Source organism: Lepisma saccharinum, chromosome 3 (assembly GCF_977018435.1).
Source record: "Lepisma saccharinum chromosome 3, izLepSacc3.1, whole genome shotgun sequence".
Classification (NCBI taxonomy): domain Eukaryota; kingdom Metazoa; phylum Arthropoda; class Insecta; order Zygentoma; family Lepismatidae; genus Lepisma; species Lepisma saccharinum.
This window is the reverse complement of record NC_139231.1, coordinates 43,824,393-43,843,676: the sequence shown is the minus strand read 5'-3', so window position 1 is coordinate 43,843,676 and position 19,284 is coordinate 43,824,393. Positions and strand designations below refer to the sequence as shown.

Here is a 19,284-nt window from a genome sequence, read left to right as displayed (position 1 = left end):
GTCTCGTAGCAGTCAGACGCTAAATCATCGCGGATCCCTGTCTCTATTCACATAATAATCCATAATTATGACAAGTGTTACCTATTCTGTATCTATTTCTTTCTACTTCGTTATTTTATCGCTTTTCTGCAACTTTTGGCTAGTAGCGACGATGAGTGATAATTGGATGACATTGATGAAGAACACGCACGCCCAGGCCGGGATTCTGACCCGGGAACTTCGGTGGCGATATCGAAAGTCGACCACTTTATGCGCTCTTTGTCTTATAATATAGTATTATTAGCAGATATTGTAATATCAAGACAATTTTGCTATTCTCATTACAGGCGATACAATCGACCAGCGTCCGAGAACCCTTCCCGAATATATTTCTAGATAAGTGCCTACTTCCATGACATGCCCCAGAAATGAAGTGAACGACGTAATGAATCAAATGTTTTGTTGTAACTATGTTGTTTTCAAATGACTTTGTCAAAGCAGAGGGAAAGCTTGCTTCCGCGGTGACGTCACAAGTTTACGATCCCCGCCCCCTGCAGAAAAGGGGCTGTTATGGTCAGACCTCTTGAAGCGGGGTAGGGGAAAGTCTTCACGGACCTTGGGTTGAACGTCATTTCCTTACACCAACCTGACACCGGGATACATCTGCACTACACCTAGTGACAAAAGTGTAGCGAACTAGAGGGGACCAATGATAAGCCCTGCCTACCAAGATAAAGTAAACTCCCTTTCCTACTCCAAATTTTGGTACCCAATCGGCAGTTAGAGTTTAAAGGATTCTTGTTGAGCAATTTTATAGTAAGAGACCTGTATGATGATCAAGATTAAAGTGGAAGGAGAAAGATGAGATTGTCCTGAAGGCAAGGTTGGTAAAGATTGGATAGACGTTGGCCAGGATGGAAAGCTTTGTGTTACTTCGACAATACACATCTGGATTTAGGTATATCAAGAGAGTTGGTTAGTTTGTCCCATCGCCTATTACGTAACATCAACGTTCATTAACGTAGAGGTGTGACATAAAATATTCAAAATAGAAACTAATGAAATTGGATTTGATTTAATTTTTGTTATTTACCGTCACTTTTCTGCCATTTTTGGCTAATCGCGACGATGAGGATGAGATACGATGAAATTGATGAACGGACACTTACAAAGAACACCTATGCCCAGGCCTGCATTCGAATCTGAAACCCCTTCCGTTGTTACGAGCTGTGCTAACCACTCCGCCACCACGGAGGTAGACTTAGATATTAAAAGAAATATACCATAGGCAAACGGACGCACGAATTGAGATCAAGTATGAAACCAGTGCTTGCAAATCCAGTAGACTTTATATCCGCAGCTTTATTACTATTTTTAGATATCGTGAGGTCTCGTGACGTCAATTTGGATCTCAATGGCAGACTAACGAGGGAATTGAGATAACTTCTGCTGAAATGGAGCGTTTTCTTGGTAGTTCAATTGGTGTACTAAATTGTCTAGCTTCATCTCTAGCAGTTTCTCAAGTTAAATATAGCTGAGACTGGCACACAAGCAAAGCTTTTACAATCAGCACTATACAAGGTGTCTCAAAAGTAATAGCGCAAACTGACACAGGTGAAAGTACACGATAATAGAAGCAAACAAGTCTCATTAAACATGGGTCTGCAAACGATCCCTTTTCGAGATAATTGCGAATGTGTGCTTACAAGCCGCCACTGACTTCATTGTTTGTAAACGTCGTCCTAGTTGGTAAAATGCTAATAATACAGTAACAAAAGTCATTGAAGATCTCATTGCTTTTATTGAACATTCTACTCTAACTCTGTACTGATTGTATCCATCGTGTTTGATTACAACGCCACCTCTCGGAAATGTTCTGTTTTGTAAACAAATATCAAACCCCGGACCGCGTTAAGGAGTAAAGCACTCGGTGTTTACAAAATGCAATCAGTGACGGCTTCTAACCACACATTCGCACACATTATTAGCATTTTACCAACTAGGACGACGTTTACAAACAATGAAGTCAGTGGCGGCTTGTAACCACACATTCGTGATTATCTCGAAAACGGCTCGTTTGCAGACCCATGTTTACTGAGACTTTTTTGCTTCTATTATTGTGTACTTTCACCTGTGTCAGTTTGCGCTGTTACTTATGAGAGAGACACCCTGTAGAGGAGAGAGAACTTGTTACGAGCCTGGTCTCTTATCACTCTAAATACTTGCTATTACTCCTTCGCGAAGAACACAAGACGTTCCACCCTACTAGGAAGCCGCTTCAGACATAGGACGTCTTTAAGGTTTCTTTCTTTTAAATAAAGATTATCATAACCTTACACAGGACTCCACAAAACTTCCCCTGATGTTAATCCCGCACAAACTGCACTCATAAATAAAATTCTGGTTCAAGATATTAAGATGTATTAATTGTGAAAATCTTTGCTTGATTATAACTAAATTATACGTTTTAAAATCAAATTACATCCTCTTTCTAATCAATAAATATCAGTAACCATTGGAACATATTACAAAATTGTGTCAAATAAATTAAGACGTCACACTATGACAAGTATTTCTTTTCATATTAAACATTGTAACTTTATACCATATAGGGGCGTAACAAATTATAGTAATGTTGTTATTTTTCATATTGCAAGGATTTGTGCAGATCATGTAACTGTGTGTCCTATATATCGTTTGGGTTGTTTCGAAAAGAAAGAACAACGATCCACGGAACAACCAGAAACCCAACAACTGGGAGAGAAATATGGGGAAGATACCAGGTGTGCCGGTTAATAATTCTTAATTTCGTCGCTGGATGGCGCTGGAAGCAAGGGTTGGTGCACAGTCTCAACTGTTACGTCAGTGTGTTGCCAGGACAGTACCTGTCAAAACGCCGTGGATGTGCAACCGAGTGCGAGTGTTCGTGATTTTGGGTTTGTGTGGGAAACATGTTGACCTTCAAACCAAATAAGGGGCATGTGCGGCACGTCCTGCTTTTCTTGTTCAATCAGAAGAAAAACGCGAGTGAAAGCCATCGTATCCTTGTGGAAACGTACGGTGACAATGTCGTAACGCAAGATGTGTGTGTGCGTTGGTTTCGTCGATTCAAAAATGGTGATTTCGACTTGAAAGACAAAGATCGCCCGGGCCAGCTGAAAAAATTCCATGATGCAGAATTGCAAGCACTGTTGGACGAAGACGATACGCAAACGCAACAACAACTGCCAGAGAAGTTAAATGTTGGTCGTCAAACCATATCTGATCGTCTTCATGCCATGGGAAAGATCCAGAAGGCAGGGAAATGGGTCCCACATCATCTGAACGACAGACAAATGGAAAAGCGAAAAACGGTGTGTGAAGTGTTGCATTCTCGGCATGAAAGAAAGTCTTTCTTGCATCGGATAGTGACTGGGGACGAAAAATGGATCTACTTCGAGAACCCAAAATGCAAAAAGTCATGGGTTGACCCACGACAACCTTCAACATCGACCGCAAAACCGAATCGCTTCGGAAGGAAGACAATGCTGTGCATTTGGTGGGATCAGAAGGGTGAGGTGTACCATGAGCTACGTGCAACCAGGTGAAACAGTGAATGCCGTTCGCTACCGTCAACAACTCATCAATCTGAACCATGATTTGATCGGAAAGTGCCCAGATTGAACGACAAGACACGGAAAAGTGATTTTGCAGCACGACAACGACTCATCACACACAGCGAAAGGCGTCAGAGACACCATTTCTGAACTTGGCTGGGAATTCTTGCCCCACCCGCCATACTCACCAGACTTAGCCCCTTCGGACTACCACTTGTTTTCAACGATGTCTCACTCACTTTCCCAGCAACACTTCAACAATTACGAAAATGTCGAACAATGGCTTGCTGACTGGATCACCTCAAAATTTGAACGATTTTTCTGGAAGGGCATACACAATTTGACGGACAGATGGGCACAATGTATAGCTAGCGATGGCGCATACTTTGAATAAAGCATTTGTTACCTTTCTACCCAGATACACTTGTTTTCTTTAGGATCAATTAAGAATTATTAACCGACACACCTGGTACGTTCGGGTGCCTAGAGATAGCAGCCTCACTTATGGCAGCATATAAGGGTAGGGTTTACGAGTAAAAACCCCTCCTATTTTGCGCTAATTGTGTAATAAAATAAATAACATGTCAAAATTGATCTAAAAACTAGATTGGTTGGCAGGTTTTGAAATTATTAATATCAGACAAAAAGTGTTTTAAAAATAAAATTACAACTGTAAAAAAAAATGTATAAAGAATATTGTTATATGTATATCAAGACAATATTTGCATCCAAATTGTGTGCAGAAATTATGATTGGTTATAAATTAAAATGTATTATTCATAATAAATAGAATTGTTACTATGAAATTTGTGACATCCTTGGGCTGCTGTACGATGAACTCTCAATTATTATTACTGCATGTATAGCTACAACCATGGCTTCACCATTTTATATATGGCGCTGTAGGGTAATCACCGCACACAATAGATTCAAATGCTTAGAGAACCGGAGAGAAAACTTTTTGGGTCATGCACGAGTTCAATGGTTGGGTGAGAGGGTGTGAAGAGGGGAGGGGGGGAACTGATGGAGAGATGAGGGTGCATGGACAGTCACGGCCACTTTCCGAGTTGTAATGATACCATTGAAAGCCATTGGCATTATTGCAATCCTGAAGTGTCTGTGAGCAGTGGCGGCGATTGAGTGCCAAATCTGGGGTTAGGAGGGCAACATTTCTAGGATGGCAAGGTAGACAAAGCTTAGAATTAAAAGGTCATACAGTGCGGGGGAAAATATGCCGCCTCACCACCAACACTTTCTGCGAGTGTACAAAAAGCCAGTATGACGGAGAATTTTCCTAGATGCCCTATGGTCCATCCAGGAGTAAAAGGAAAGAAGTCAGAGATTGAGCGCCGAATTGTACAGACGTCAAGGGCCATTTACTGTTAAAGTGAAGCCGCCGTTTCAGCTGGCACGGGGACCGCCTTTATGGCAGTGACCCTCTGGTGCCGCGTTTACCTACGAAGGGACTTGCGGTCAAACAACCGATTAGGCCTACAGCTTGGGCAAGAATCGGCAACATTAAAATCCCTCCTCCCCGCAGCAGCCAGCAGGGAAAGAGGATTTTGTCAAAATGACCGTTCTGCGCTGTGATTGGACACCGGGCGACTCCACTATAGTTGTAGATGTTTTGGAGGAGTGACTGCTTCCCCTTCAACCATTCTAGGGAAATTTTGGAAATGTTCTTTTCTAGATCTCTTAGTAGGAGGAGAAAGGGGGGGGGGGTTGGAAGTTTTTGGAGCAGAGGCGTGACCGATGCTGATGCAACAAACAGAGGACGCACGTGCCGAATTGAAATCGAGACACGTGCGTCAAAGCGAACCTACCATAGTACAGCTCTACTGGATGAAGGGATCGGTGGCAGATAACGGGTCACTCAACTCTCGCCAGATATCAACGCTTCCGACGTGGTTCCTGAACCGCACATTCGTCCGTGGAACGTGTGCGACTGCGAAAGAGGTGGTTACCACCAGGAGAGAGGGTGAGGACGATATTGCTCATTGAACTTCGACTGCGGGTCAACTTGCTTCTCGTTAGTTTCTTATCAACTGCTGCATTTCATTGTGGGTCAACCATTTCCGAGTTAACCGGAAAAAACAAGAGAAGAGATATTACAGAGATGAGTCATGAAACTACAGCTTGTCCATATGAGAATATACACTCCCCCATGAGTTTGACATGTTGTGTTATCGAAATAACATTACTTAAATGAAAACACAAGAAAATGTACACATGAGAACTCGCAGCAATCGCTTGATGACTCTCAGGGTATGTGTAATTCTTCGTTCGTTGTTCAAATAACATCAAAATCAAGTTTTTACCAAGAAAAAGAAGTATATTTTACTTCTTAGCAATATAAATACTTATGTGTACTTGGAATTGTTTTAGTGAAATCATAGCGTCTTCCAATTCAGCCCTAACAACTCTTTCCCGCACCCACAAAACTCAAAGCCACTACTAAAAACAAAACACAGTCCATAATTCCCATGGTAACAGGTCTTACAAGATACATACATAAAGGTCAGTCACTATTCTGTGACTGAAAACACAGAAATTAAGTACAGTATGCACGTTAAACTGGCTTGTTTAATGCATACAAACCTTTAGAGCCAGTTTAACGTGCATAACAGAGATTAAAAATATCAATAAATATTTGTACAACTGGAAAGAACAATAAACATTTGTACAACGAGAAAGGAAAATAGCAACAAAAAATATATTTATAATTGGAAAGAACGCGTCAGAGTGACCTGACCGACCTCAAATATTACAAATCCGTTAATGTGGTAACAGAGCACTTGAGTATCGGCTGAGTAACAAACGGGTAAAGTTACCTGACAAAAAACACATAGGTTAAAAATCCTTACTTTATCGCATATAACACGATAACAGAAGCTGTAAACCAAAATTACAAAAGAGAATCAGTCGAAAAATTTAAAACAGATGAATAGCGTCAGAGAAAATTTCCGATAATGTGTTCAAATTCAAAGCAGAAAATGTTAAGAATAGTTTACGTGAAATTTATGATACCGTGCAAAACACTACACAATCCTCTAAATATCATATTCTCTCACAATATGTAGCGAAAATGTGATCGGCACATAGGCAAATGCTAGCTTGAGCTACAGCGCCTATTCATGAACATATTTTGATTAATTTGCTTTATTTTACTTCGAGGTTTTGTGCCTCTTTTGGCTAATTTGCGATTATGGGAATGAGTGATGATGTGATGAAATTGATGAATGGATACTCACAAGCATCCATGTCCAGGCCAGGATTCGAACCCGGGATCCCTGGTGTTGTAGCGCGATGTGCTAACCACTCCGCCACGAGAACATATTTTGAGTATTAGCAGTGTTAACCTTAACGCCCACTGAGAAGCCGGAAGCGTACCATCCCGAACCTCCGAGTGGAAAATTCCATGCGCCTTTCCGAGGGTAGTCCGCCAATGTACCGCGCCGCCACGCGGAACATTTTCGATCCTTGGCTACAGAAGAGACGCGGAATTACACGAGAGGGCATTTGGAGAGGCGGCCAACGGAAAATTTCCACCTTAGAATCCTGCAGACTTCTGGCGCGGATATTCGGCGCGTCCCCCATTCTACTGACCGAAATCGAATAGTCAACGTGCAGTCCAGCTACTGCTGTGCCAATGTGACTGGCAGGTATACAGCTACGCGCTCGAATGCCCGCTAGCCCCCTAGCGGCGTGTTTTATAATCACCGATGTTTCAGTTCAAATGTCCACTAAGGGATCCCGTTTCGCATCCTGGCCTGGGAATGGATGTTTGAGTGTATATTCATCAATTTCATCATGTCATCACTCATCCCCATCTTCGCAAATTAGCAAAAAGTGGCACAAGAAGCAAAGTAAAATTAAGCAAATCAACCAATCTAATGTCCACTACCTCGAAACCCCGCGACAGGTTAAGTTTGAGGCAGATTTTGTGTATTAAACCACGCGAGAATGGCGCTCGGCATCTCCCATGGAAGTCTTGCCTCAACTGCAGAGCTGTTCATATCACAGACAGTGAGAAAATCGGCAGTATTGCAGCAGAACTACATTCTGTGTGCACGTTTGGGTCTATTATATGCTAAAAGTTGCTGCTGTCGCGGGGCTTAAGTGTCAATGCCAATCCCCACATCTATCCCTTGAAAGCTAGAATTAACACATTACCTTAGAGACATTTGAGTAATAATAAATCTTTCATTATGGGCATGTGGGAAGAATTTCCGCGTGGCCATCCTCTCTGCGGCGGCTAGAGCACTGTTGCCAACTAAGCTCTTTTTGAGCCAGATCTGGCTGGCTCTTTCGTGCACTCGTTTGGCCTCCCTGTCCCACTATGGTGCCATCACTGGCTCCGCCTTACATAGACGAATTTTGCCATAAATATACATTTTGCACGTGATATTGTTATATTTGCTTCGTCACCTCACCCCCTCTTACCTTCCCAGCTACTTTTTTTTTTATATAGCGCCTGGTGACGTGAAGAGGACGTAATGCTGTTATTCGGGAATCCTATATTTTTGATTTCATACGACCATCGGTGGATTATTGAGATGGGTGATGCCGCCGGATCTAGACGGTGAAAAACTAAGAATAAATTGTTATCACTTTAAAGCTAGCGGTAATAACAGCGGCCCCTACTAACACCCCCACTCATATGACACCTAAAGTTACCCCAGGAGGCACTTTATACAGTTTCGTAAATCTAGTTCCTTGAAAGTTTTTACTCCATTGACGGCGAAATTTAGCTCTTTTATGCGCATCAGGTTTGGCAACACTGCCAGGTTGGCCGTAAGAGGCAAGGAGAAATGCATTGAGCTTATGGAAGTATTATTTGGTTTGTTCTCTTGCGAATATCAAACATCCGATGGCATAGAAAAGATATCAACGGAAAAAGGACAGACTGAAGCAGTAATTGACAGGCGGAAAAGTCGACACTTCCATTTGATTAGCCATAACTTGAAGTTCAAGTTGATTCCCCATTAGGAATACATGGGTTTCTGAAAAAAAATATTCATCATGTATTTAAAACTTCGTATCTAGCTTAATAATCAACCTTAAAAAAACGCTTTCACTTGCAACATGTGGAGAAATTCATACTCTCTTCAACACCGGCGTTTTTCTTCAGTAGCATTGCCCATTCGGACAATATTGAAATAAATGTACAACTGGTGCGAAATTACCACTTTTCCCCTTAAGGAAAGAGCAAATAGCGATAGTCATTTAAAATAAAGAGAACACCGCCTTTGAGAGGACGTATCAAAGTAATAATATGAAGCTAGTGGGCGACACCTGAAAAAAAAAAAAAACAATCATAAAAAGTGGAAAAGTGCATTTTGAATAACTTCACCTGTCTTGGCTCGACCTGTTACATGTTTACGTTACTTCCTAAGCTACCACTGCGCCATCAGGGAGACCCGTTACTTCCTAAAAATCCGTTTGAGGGAAATTCACGTTTTTCTCGAACACGTAGTTCTCTTGCCACTTATGAAAAACTCAAGGTTATATTTTAATGTGGAGTAACTTTAATGGGTCATTTCTTATACTTTCAAGCTCATTTTATAAGTCACTTTTTAATAAGAAATTTATGTTTTAAATTTCAAAATCTTGAGTGAGGTCTGGGGAAAAAGTCGAATGTATATATTGCTATGTAGATGATGTAAGTCAATATTCTTAAGTGAAGAATGTATTAACAGAAACAGGATGAAACAGGTAGTTATTTCCCTCTGAGAAATTCGTATAATAATAAAAATTCTCTAATAAATTATCAGTTGCATAATATTGGAGGAAAATATCGCCAAGAAATTTTGCTCGAACACGGACAAGAAAAAATAACAGTCATGGAAAAATAAACTTAGTAGGATTAAAAAAAGCAAGAAAAACATAGTAATAGTCTGGATGGGTACATTAGTCCGCTACTACGAAAAAAAAACACAACTAAAAAACAAAAAAAAACATGGACTTCCCAAGGAGACTCTTTTTAAACAAAAGAAGTGAATTATATCGTATTCGTATCTTGCACTGCGTCAAAACGAGTGGCACAGTTTCAGATTGTGTTTGGAAACGGGGGCCTTATCTGACCTTTTGACACGATGAGTAAGGAAGCGTTCTTCTCCAAGCTGAAACGGGAGGGAGGTGGTCGTTTCCCCACAACACTGATATAAGCTATTCCGAGAAAACATCGCTACCATTTCTTAGCCGACAGTCCACTTAATTTATTCTCAGAGAACTTTGCAACATAAATTGTTAGCGTGGAAAGTGCCATCATAAAGTTTCTGGACATCAGTATTAACCAGCTCTAAACAGCTAGCAAATAGGAGACAAGTTGGTAAGTAGTTTCTGCACAATTAAACGTTTATTTAATTACGATACACTTTTGATATGTACATAATAAAACATTAATACATGACTCCATACCATTCACGAGACCTTTCTGATATAACGCTAAAATATTGTTTGTCTAGTACATAATACAATACAAATCCAAATCTTAAAAGGATTTAAAACCATTATATTTCGCATTTTTCACGCACTACGTATAATAATCTTCATAATACAGAATTATTTTTCAAAATATAATTTTTACAATGCTACATACAGCTCTTTCATTTTCCTTATATTCGGTTGTTTTATAAAAATCGTTATGTTCTGAACAAATGTTTGTTCATTTCCATTTTTTATGTCATGTTGGAAGTGGTACATTTAATTTGATTAATATATTATGAATATCTGACTTTTTTCATATTTGGGACATTATCTGTATCTTCTTTCATTATCTTTTCACAACATTAAGAATATCCACAATTTTCAATTTTCTTCCAAGTGGAGATAAAGTAAAGTGTAATACACTTTGACGTCATTCTTAATATGGAATGATCCGAGATATAAATGTTAAATGAACATGGTTAAGTAAAGCATGTACGATGATGATAAACGTTTTCTGCAATTGATGTATCACGTATGTTTAACGTACAATTAATTGAAGGGGTTGAGGTGAGATAGGGCAAAGCCACATTTTCTTAGGTGCAAGAAACAGATTTTAAAGTTCAAACAGATCCAGAAATCTACATTACACTTGAAATTTCTTCTGTACAGTATCACTTTGTAGCCTCTGCAATCGAAAAATATTTTCTCTACTATACGGGCTGTAACTAACATTCATGTCATTTGATTTACAGTGGGAACCATGAGTATTAACGTGCAAATTGTCCATGACTATTTTCATTAATTTTTCTCATCCTGCGTGGTTTTAATGGATGGATCTTTATGTATGCTGGCGCAGAACTTGTCAACAGCTTGCTTTGAGTTTTATTTTAATTCTTGAAACTCTTATTGGGTCAAATAAAGTGCACGAACATGTTGATGGACAATTTACATGGTAATACTCATGGATCCCACTGTACGTGGTGACAAGAAATGTGGCTTGGCACTATCTCGTCCAGACTCCCTCAATTAACCTCGGAGATTCTTAATTGTGAAAGAGAGACCCCACAGTAGTCATTTTCTGAACCGTGAAAGGGTTTCATTTATGTCGCGTGAAAATACGTACTTAAACTTGTAATCTCAAGCATGCGAGAAAATTGGATAGATAACAGGCACTGATTAACAGTATTGAATGTTCATTGGCTACAGAGAAATAACGTCACGTATATGCAATTGTGAAAGAGTTAAAGGCATTATCATACAGTTGATTATAATGAAATTCTATAAATCTACTTGACTCCGGAAGAAACAATATATGTGCAAGCAAATAATTAACGTACATTCAGTGGATGATTGTAGTTTTAATGAAATACGTCAAAGAATTGAAGAGGAAACGCAGCTTGAAGACAAATGGCATCCATCATTATGGTAGTAAGGGCGATTCAAGCAAGTAGTCCGAAGGCGGGGGGAATATTTTCTGGGTCAGTCTGCTTTAACATACCCCTAAATAGGGTACTATATGTCCAAAAATTAAATGCTTGGTGGGTGTGGCCAAATCTGGAACTTACGATGGTATCAGAAATTATTTGCAACATGTAACAATGCCCCTTCACATTTACAATACGTGAGTTTTGTCACAGTAATGTAGACGGGAGAGAGTAAGTTGCCACAGAAGCCTAGTTCTGAGTTGCAGACTTTAAGTCCATTCCAGCTTGTAAAAATAAACTAGTGTATGTTAACAAAGTTTGCAAGATTGCTGACGATCCTTAAGAGAAAATTTCAAGTTAGTTGGAATGGTAAAGTGGTAAAGGCCTGGCTCAGTTGTCTGAAGATCGCAGGTTCGAATATTTTTTTATTAAGTAGAATTAGTGTATGTCGACATTTATAAGAAGCAAAATACGATAAATCTAATTCCTCGTCAATGCCACTTAGGCTGTGGCGAAAATCTTAACCCTTTGAGGCCCACCCCGAGAGGTAAAATATGAGTTGATTGTTTTTAAATAAAATATAATAACAATGACAACCCATATACCCAGTGGCGTAGCAACATATCGCGAGGTCCTGGGCGAGATGAGAATACGAGTACCCAACCTGTTTTTAAATTTGAAATCTCAATGTGACTCGATACAAAATCTTCAGAGATACGTCAGCAAATTACCATATTTACATAATAGATTATTGAAGAAAATTATATTAATTAATTTCACTCATTATAAACTTTAATAATGTATTTCTTTGCTTTCCGGAAGCTGAAATATGAAGCTGTAGGAAGAAAGTGAGAACTGCTTATATTATCCATTGCCTTCTTGAGTTGCAAACAACCCAAACATTGCCTCGCACTTGCTTCGTGCCAGTTGGAGGTGCTTTATTGTTAACATATTAAAATCGGGAGTGCAAGGTCGAAAGAAAGAAGAAAATACAACACAAATTGCTTTGTATTCGACAAATGAATAAATGGGTAAAAATGTCCACGCAAGATATCGTGAATGTTTGCGAAAATGTTACACATATGAGAAATATGACAATAATTTTTAATTTTTCCGGGCACCCTTAAGCTTAGAACATGTATGTTACGCCCCTGATTTGACGTATTATAACGTATAACTAGAATTTAAAGCCAGATAAAAACAGAATGTTCTAATTCTATTGCCTACAAAAATTAGTCTGTTCGAGCTTTTTCCCTCTCACTTCTATTTAATATATATTTTGTATCAACCACACGATATGCGAGGCCCCGGGCGGTCGCCCACTTCGCCCACCTCTTGATACGCCACTGCATATACCTCCTTTACAAATTCTTGGGCACCCCACTGCAAAACAACCAAGGATGACATCATACTGCTGAGAAAACCTTCACGTTCACTGTGTGAATTGTGGGCTCAGATAGGGATCACGAAGCTTGCCAATCGTAGAACTACGCATGCTCAGCTCACAGTCTTCTTCGGTAGACTGTTGAATCATACACGACATGGGCCATCCTATATGTGCCCGAAATCTAAATGTCCTCGTTTGCAATATGTGGAGTTAACAAGAAAACATTATGTTTCGTAGTTTCCAGGAACACTAATTTAATTGTAATATACTTTTTATGAATGGCAGATAGAATAGTGCAATATGGTTTCTACACATGGGTAGGAGCATATAAGCGATAAATCAAGAAGGACGGTGTGGTCTGGACACTATGATACCTACTCATCACAGGAAGGGTCCCCGGTTCGATTCTCCCCATAGCACTGTTTTCTTTAAGGATAGAATGCCAAGTAATGCAAGCCTGTAAAAAAAATTATTGCGTATTTTATGACAAATGTATTTACAGTAGAGCGTCGATTATCCTAAGTAATTGGGGAACATGGGTGTTCGGAAAACTGGTTTGTTCGGATAATCGAACTGTACATGTTTATTTGCCAAAAAGAAGTACTGTACAGTAAATTTATTCATAAAAACAGGCATCTCTTTAAGTATGTATTACAAAGTAACGTACAAAGGCAACTTTAGTAGGAATATATAGTATGTGGTACAGTTTATTAAACAAAAATATGTACATATTACATACGCATTTTGCATGAACAATACATACAGTACACAAAATTAACGTTTAAAAAAATCCTTTATTTTGGTCTGTCTAAGCAAGCCTACACGCTTACGAGCAGCTAAGTCACGTACTTTTTTCATTACAGATATCTGAAAGTGAGCGAGTACACAGTTCGGTTAAGCGGTCGTTCGGTTGACCGACGTTCGGATAATCGACGCTCTACTGTATTTTTAATAGAAATTGCAAATAGTTTTGAAACTGCTCAATACAAAACTACTTTAATAAAGTTAAAACCATAAAATGAAACATGAATAAAATAAATGTAATAATAAAAACACGTAAATAGTGTATTATTTAAATCTAGTATTTGCATAGAAATGATGTAACTATTTTATTTTCTTGGGTATCATGGGTTTACTGATGAAGCTATGCTATTAAATCTTGCCTCTAAATCCATAAACAGATGCAAACGTTAATGTTGTAATTGTTAGTAGCCTCGTGGCAAACTGTCATTTTATAAAGTGATGTCTCTTGCAATTTTCCATTTATATTTCTTCAGTTTCTATTAAAATAACAAATGATTTATGTTGTTTTATACCTTGAAAACTTATGTAGTTTAGGCGTTGTATACATGCAGTGAGCAAATAAGATATCGAATTTGTATCACTGCACTCATTATTCCCTATCCACACACAAATGTTTCTCCTCCCCCCCCCCCGCCCCCGGCCGACAACCACATCCCTTGCTTACAAAATAACTCGTCTCTCCACTGCAAGGAGGTTTCTATTGTGGATCCACGTGATTGAACCAAGGTGTGACGCCATATAGTCATATCTCCTATCGTGGATGCTACACGTTGAGGCAGTGACCACTCTTCCACGACCCTTTGGGTAACGTCCTATTGCAGAGCAATCAAGGAACTAACTTCCTGTGTGTGAATTCTATCCCGGGCAAAACAGGCTTTTCTGTGCATGATCCCTACTTCCCTACACTTCCCTTAAATAATTACATTTGAATTTATTGTCGAATAATATATAAAGTCGTATAATATTTTTTTACACAAGCCTAAGTGGTCAAATGAAATGCCTTGTGAACGTGACATTCTGGTTAAGTCGGTATGATAACTTCCCCACATACCAATGGTCCTGGTTTCGCCTCTCATCAAAGGCAGATTTTTTTTACAGTGCAGTGCCCCATTACCGGTTGAAGTTCTCCACAGGTCTATGTAGAATTGTGGGAGGAAGGCTGGCAGTCGGGAGATAGGCCAAGGACCTTCGAAGGCTGTCGAGCCATGGGTTATTTATATATTTATTTATTTAAGCAGGAAAAAATCTAAGGTGCTTTTCGAAATTATATAGCAGGTGAAATCTTTGATTAGAAATGCATGTGCTGTGGTAATATATTTTTTTAAAAAATCACTCTCTGAATGCGGATTCGAACACACACATGTTGGTGCCTCACTGTCAAGTAAAAAGAAAAAAAAACTGTAACCGCTCTCGAACACGCATCCTTCAGAGCATGAAGCCGTAACACTAATCACTCACCTACACCTTATATTGGTAGGCATTTATTTACTTGTCATGTAAGTTTTCGAATTGTTTCACTACTGGCGACGCGAATTTCTTCTTGCTTATTTTCTTTCAGATGTAGCTGTTTTTCCAGACCGATATATTTTTTTTTACCTTCTGCCACCCATGGAGATCTTTATGGAATACATTATTGTGATGCAACTCACAGAAAAGAGCATATCTTAGTTTTAAAAAAACTTGAAGTGGGAATGATGTGTTCAGTCAGTACTCCACGTGTAAACTTTGCGCAACAAATAACTTTTAATGTTGTCTATTACTACTTACTTGTACAATAAACAATTATAATTTGAATACAGTAAGTTTGTTCGCTTTATATCCGACCATTTTTGGCGGGTACTCACCTTAAGAGATACCGCGCCGCCACCACCGATCATGTTCTACTGGACCCCCAGCATGTGGACTATCGCCCGGCATCGCAGTTTCATTGCAGCAAGCTCCGGCGCAGGACAGGCATGGGAATTCTGTCCCACTCCTCCCTGCAAGCTTTCCATAGACCATCCAGGCTGCGCGGGGGGCGATGTTGAAGACGTCGTTTCGACAGTCAAAATGCGCAAAAATCCATTGGACTGGTATCTGGGCTTTTCACAGGAATGTCTTCAAACGGAATGACACGAATTCCTAATTCCTTTGCCATTTCCTGATAAAAACGTAGTGATGTTGTGGCGGTATGACTCGAAGCCTTGTCCATATGGATCATCACCTGGTTCGCGTCCATTCCATACAATTGTGGGATGTCTCTCCGATAGATAGGTGTCAGAATGGAGTCTTGGAAGTATTTGGCATTCAACTTCACGTTTTTGTCCACCTTGCGTATCATCAACTTACCCTCATATCCAAATCCCGTCACAACCATAAAGCCACAAGGGAAACTTTCCCAGCACTGACGAACAAAGTTGCTGCGCCCCTTGCCGTCAATGTCACGGTATGTGATCGCCCGAAAGTGACCACCAGCAGTGAGATGGACATGTGATTCATCCATTGTGACAACTTTCTTCCATTTGGAACCCGCCAGATACCTTTCATACAGGTTCACAATGCGTACGTATGAAAACTTAGCATGGAAAAGAGCCATTACGTAACCCTCCCAATACCGGTAGATTTTCGGCGCCATTTGATAACATTCACTACCAACACTCACGCACCTACAAGGTGAGACACAACACTGCTCCCGCCAGCAGACCCATAGTTCCAGCATGATACGCCAGGTGGCAGCACCGAATCGAACATGGTCGGATATAAAGCGAACAACCCTGTAGAGTTTTGGAAAAAAAATGCCCGCTCGAATGTCACCCTGAGTAACGTTATTCTTCGAAATCTGTCAATTAAAATAGATATTCAAATAGTATTCTTGCTTGATAAATAAAGCAAAATTAAGAAACAATGTATAAAAATCTGCGCTAAAGGAACGAATATGGAAGTTAACACTAAATAAAGAGTAGTAATTTAATTAATGATGAAAATAAAGAACATGAATATAAAATTAATGGCAAATTTAAACTTAGCGAAAGATGAGACATTTGGAAAATTATAGAAAGGAAAACAACTGGTAAAGTCATAGCCATTGAAAGTAAAGACAATATATGAAGTGATGAACAATAGAAAAATAAAATTTAAAAAATCTAATAGAAAAACAAAATATCTCAAGTCCACTTCATGCTAAGATAGGACAGTTAATCGGAAGTGGTCCCACAGTTTTAGAGTGGAATTCGAACCACTGTGCAGTTGTTGATTACAAGGGGACAGCTTTCCACTACACCATTGGGGAGGCCCTAAAACCGACTTAAAATATTGAAACTAGACGAAATATAAATGAAAGTAGAGAAACTGAAGATGGACAAGGTAACAGAAATGTCAGTTAAAGTAATGGATCGCAAACAATTGAAAAAGTAAATTAATGAGAGAGGACCATGTAAATAAAACAGATGGACTTAGAGCAGGGGGGAAAAATAGAGCAAATTATCGTGAAGTAAATGACAAGGGAGTAAAGGGTGGTTAAAAAAGGAGGCAAATGAGACGAAGAAAAAAACAATGGAAAATCCTCATCCACGAAATCAGCTTGGAGGTAATATGATTTAGGATATGGCCTTTGCCTGTTGCGGCCGACATGCTAACGAGTGTATGAAATGAAATCCCCTTCCCCCTCCAACCACGCCTTCCCCCTGCAATCCGCACTGCGTACCCCCAAAAAGCGAAACGGTGTGCTCACAAATGGACTGCCTTTTTTTAATCTCTCTCTCTCTCTCTCTTTCTTTTCAGCGAGGAAAAAGAAACGCGTGCAATGTATCCTTGCGCCGTCGCTGTAATTTCGTTTGGTCTCATATCCATTTTCATCTCCGTCTCCCTTTTAGGCAAATCACGTGATGGCCGAGGGCGGGAGGAGCATGTTTTCCGACAGGAGGTTTCAGTACTCGTTATCGAGCGAGTGGATTAAAAAAGCAAGAGAAGAATTGGATGAAAATCCCACAACTGTCAGAGAGGACGTTCAGAGATTCAGGGAAAAAGTCAGAGGTGAGATGTGTCTTCCTGGGTGATCCAAAAGTATGCGTGTGTGTGTGTGTATTATTTTGTATTGCAACTGTCTGTCTCCGTATGGTGTGTCCATGAGTGTTAATATGTGTTTATGGAAATAATAAATTTGAATTAAACACTTTAACTCTTTGCCAAAGCAACGTTTATTTTCAGATCTCTCTTTGCATGTCTTTCTCCCTCTTCCTCCATTTCTTCTAACCCTGATCCTTCATCTGTCTGTGTCTCACCGATTACTCCTCCTAGCTTCTTCGTCCAATCTCCCCTTACTCTCTCTTCATGTCTTTCAATCTTTAGTTATCACAGATGCTCTCTATCAATATTCCAATCTTTCTGTCTCTCTGTCTCTCTCTCTCTCTCTCTCTTTTACCTCCCTTCTTTTTCTTCATCTCTTCGTTTTCCCCACTCCTTCCTCTCGTCTTTTATCTTTCATCAACACTCTCTACTTCTCTCACGATCTTCCTTTCCACCTTTCTTCTCGTCTTTCCATCTTTATCTTTTACCAATTGATTCTCTTTACCCTCTTGCAACCCCCTCCGTACCTCTTCCTATCGTAATAAACTGTTACCCTATCTTCAATCTCTTTCTCTCTATATCCCCTGATTGCTTGTCTTTTGTTTCTCCAAATCGTTCACCCTTTCCTTCTTCCTGCTTGCCTTTCAAGCTTTATCTCCCAGCGATACAACCCAAGGTTCAAAGGTTGTGTCACCTATGAACTGCTGTGTGCGATATCCAGCTCCTTGCAAAACATTACATTGAGATAAATTCTTTGAGGTGAAGTCCTTCAGTGCTGCTACGTTTCTTTGTTTAAAGTTCGAGAAGATGGCCTTACTTTTGCACACATTTTGCTTAACTAGCGTATGATGTGATGCGACCCTAAAAGTTAATAACAATTCCTTCCTTTTCATCCATAGGTGTGAAGAACTTACGGTCACGTCTGGACGACTGCTTCCTCCTGTCCTTCCTCAGAGCTAGGAAGTTCAACCATGAGAAAGCATTGAAAGTGGTAAGTGGTAAGACACCGGTAAAAGTAGTGCACGTGCGAATGTTAGTTTGCATCGGAGAAGCGCGACCAAAAACTAACAGAAGTGTACGCAGAAAGTTTGTAAAAGAATGGGAAGGAAGTTATTTATGTTATTTTCCTTTCAATTCAGTGACACATTTTCCCGCCACACCATCTATCAACGCAGTCTCCTTACAAAAGTTGGGCCAAAAGGGGAAAGGGTTATAAACGTCATGAATGCCTCAATGAGCACATCACGTGACGAGAGGATTCAAAGCAGACACACGTTTACACAATTTACAATATTGACTTAGAGGCGGGAGGCATTTCCACTGATAGAGCAGAATGCAAAGGCTACTGGAACGGAAAGGTCGAAGAGGGCATGGCTATCTCCGGGTGTAAACGAACTGGAGCAAACATGTCGGATCTCAACTCGGTCATACCCGAAACACACTTCTCTGGAACGAATGGATAATGAACCTTTTCGAGCAAGGCCTCATCTCCAGGAAAGTATCAGCTCGGGGCAAGCCCCGGTACGTACAATCAACAGCAAATGAATTAGGAGAAAAAAGATTTTCTCGACGAAAAATGAGTTGGCAATGCTGCGAACACCGAGGCAATCTTGATAAGAGG

At 39.9% G+C, this 19,284-nt stretch overlaps 2 protein-coding genes across 3 annotated transcripts in view; one reads left to right on the top strand and one right to left on the bottom strand.

The window, feature by feature from the left end:
• Sema2a (Semaphorin 2a) overlaps window positions 1-19,284 on the bottom strand; it is a 1,542,453-nt gene that overhangs the window by 1,258,379 nt on the left and 264,790 nt on the right. The gene's annotated exons all lie outside the window — the stretch shown is intronic.
• LOC145985772 (alpha-tocopherol transfer protein-like) overlaps window positions 9,777-19,284 on the top strand; it is a 37,000-nt gene continuing 27,492 nt past the window's right edge. The window contains exons 1-3 of the mRNA XM_083119851.1: window positions 9,777-9,906; window positions 17,471-17,630; window positions 18,563-18,654. Coding sequence (XP_082975977.1) covers window positions 17,483-17,630; window positions 18,563-18,654 — 240 coding nt within the window. The 5' untranslated portion in view covers window positions 9,777-9,906; window positions 17,471-17,482. The remainder of the gene's footprint in view (window positions 9,907-17,470; window positions 17,631-18,562; window positions 18,655-19,284) is intronic.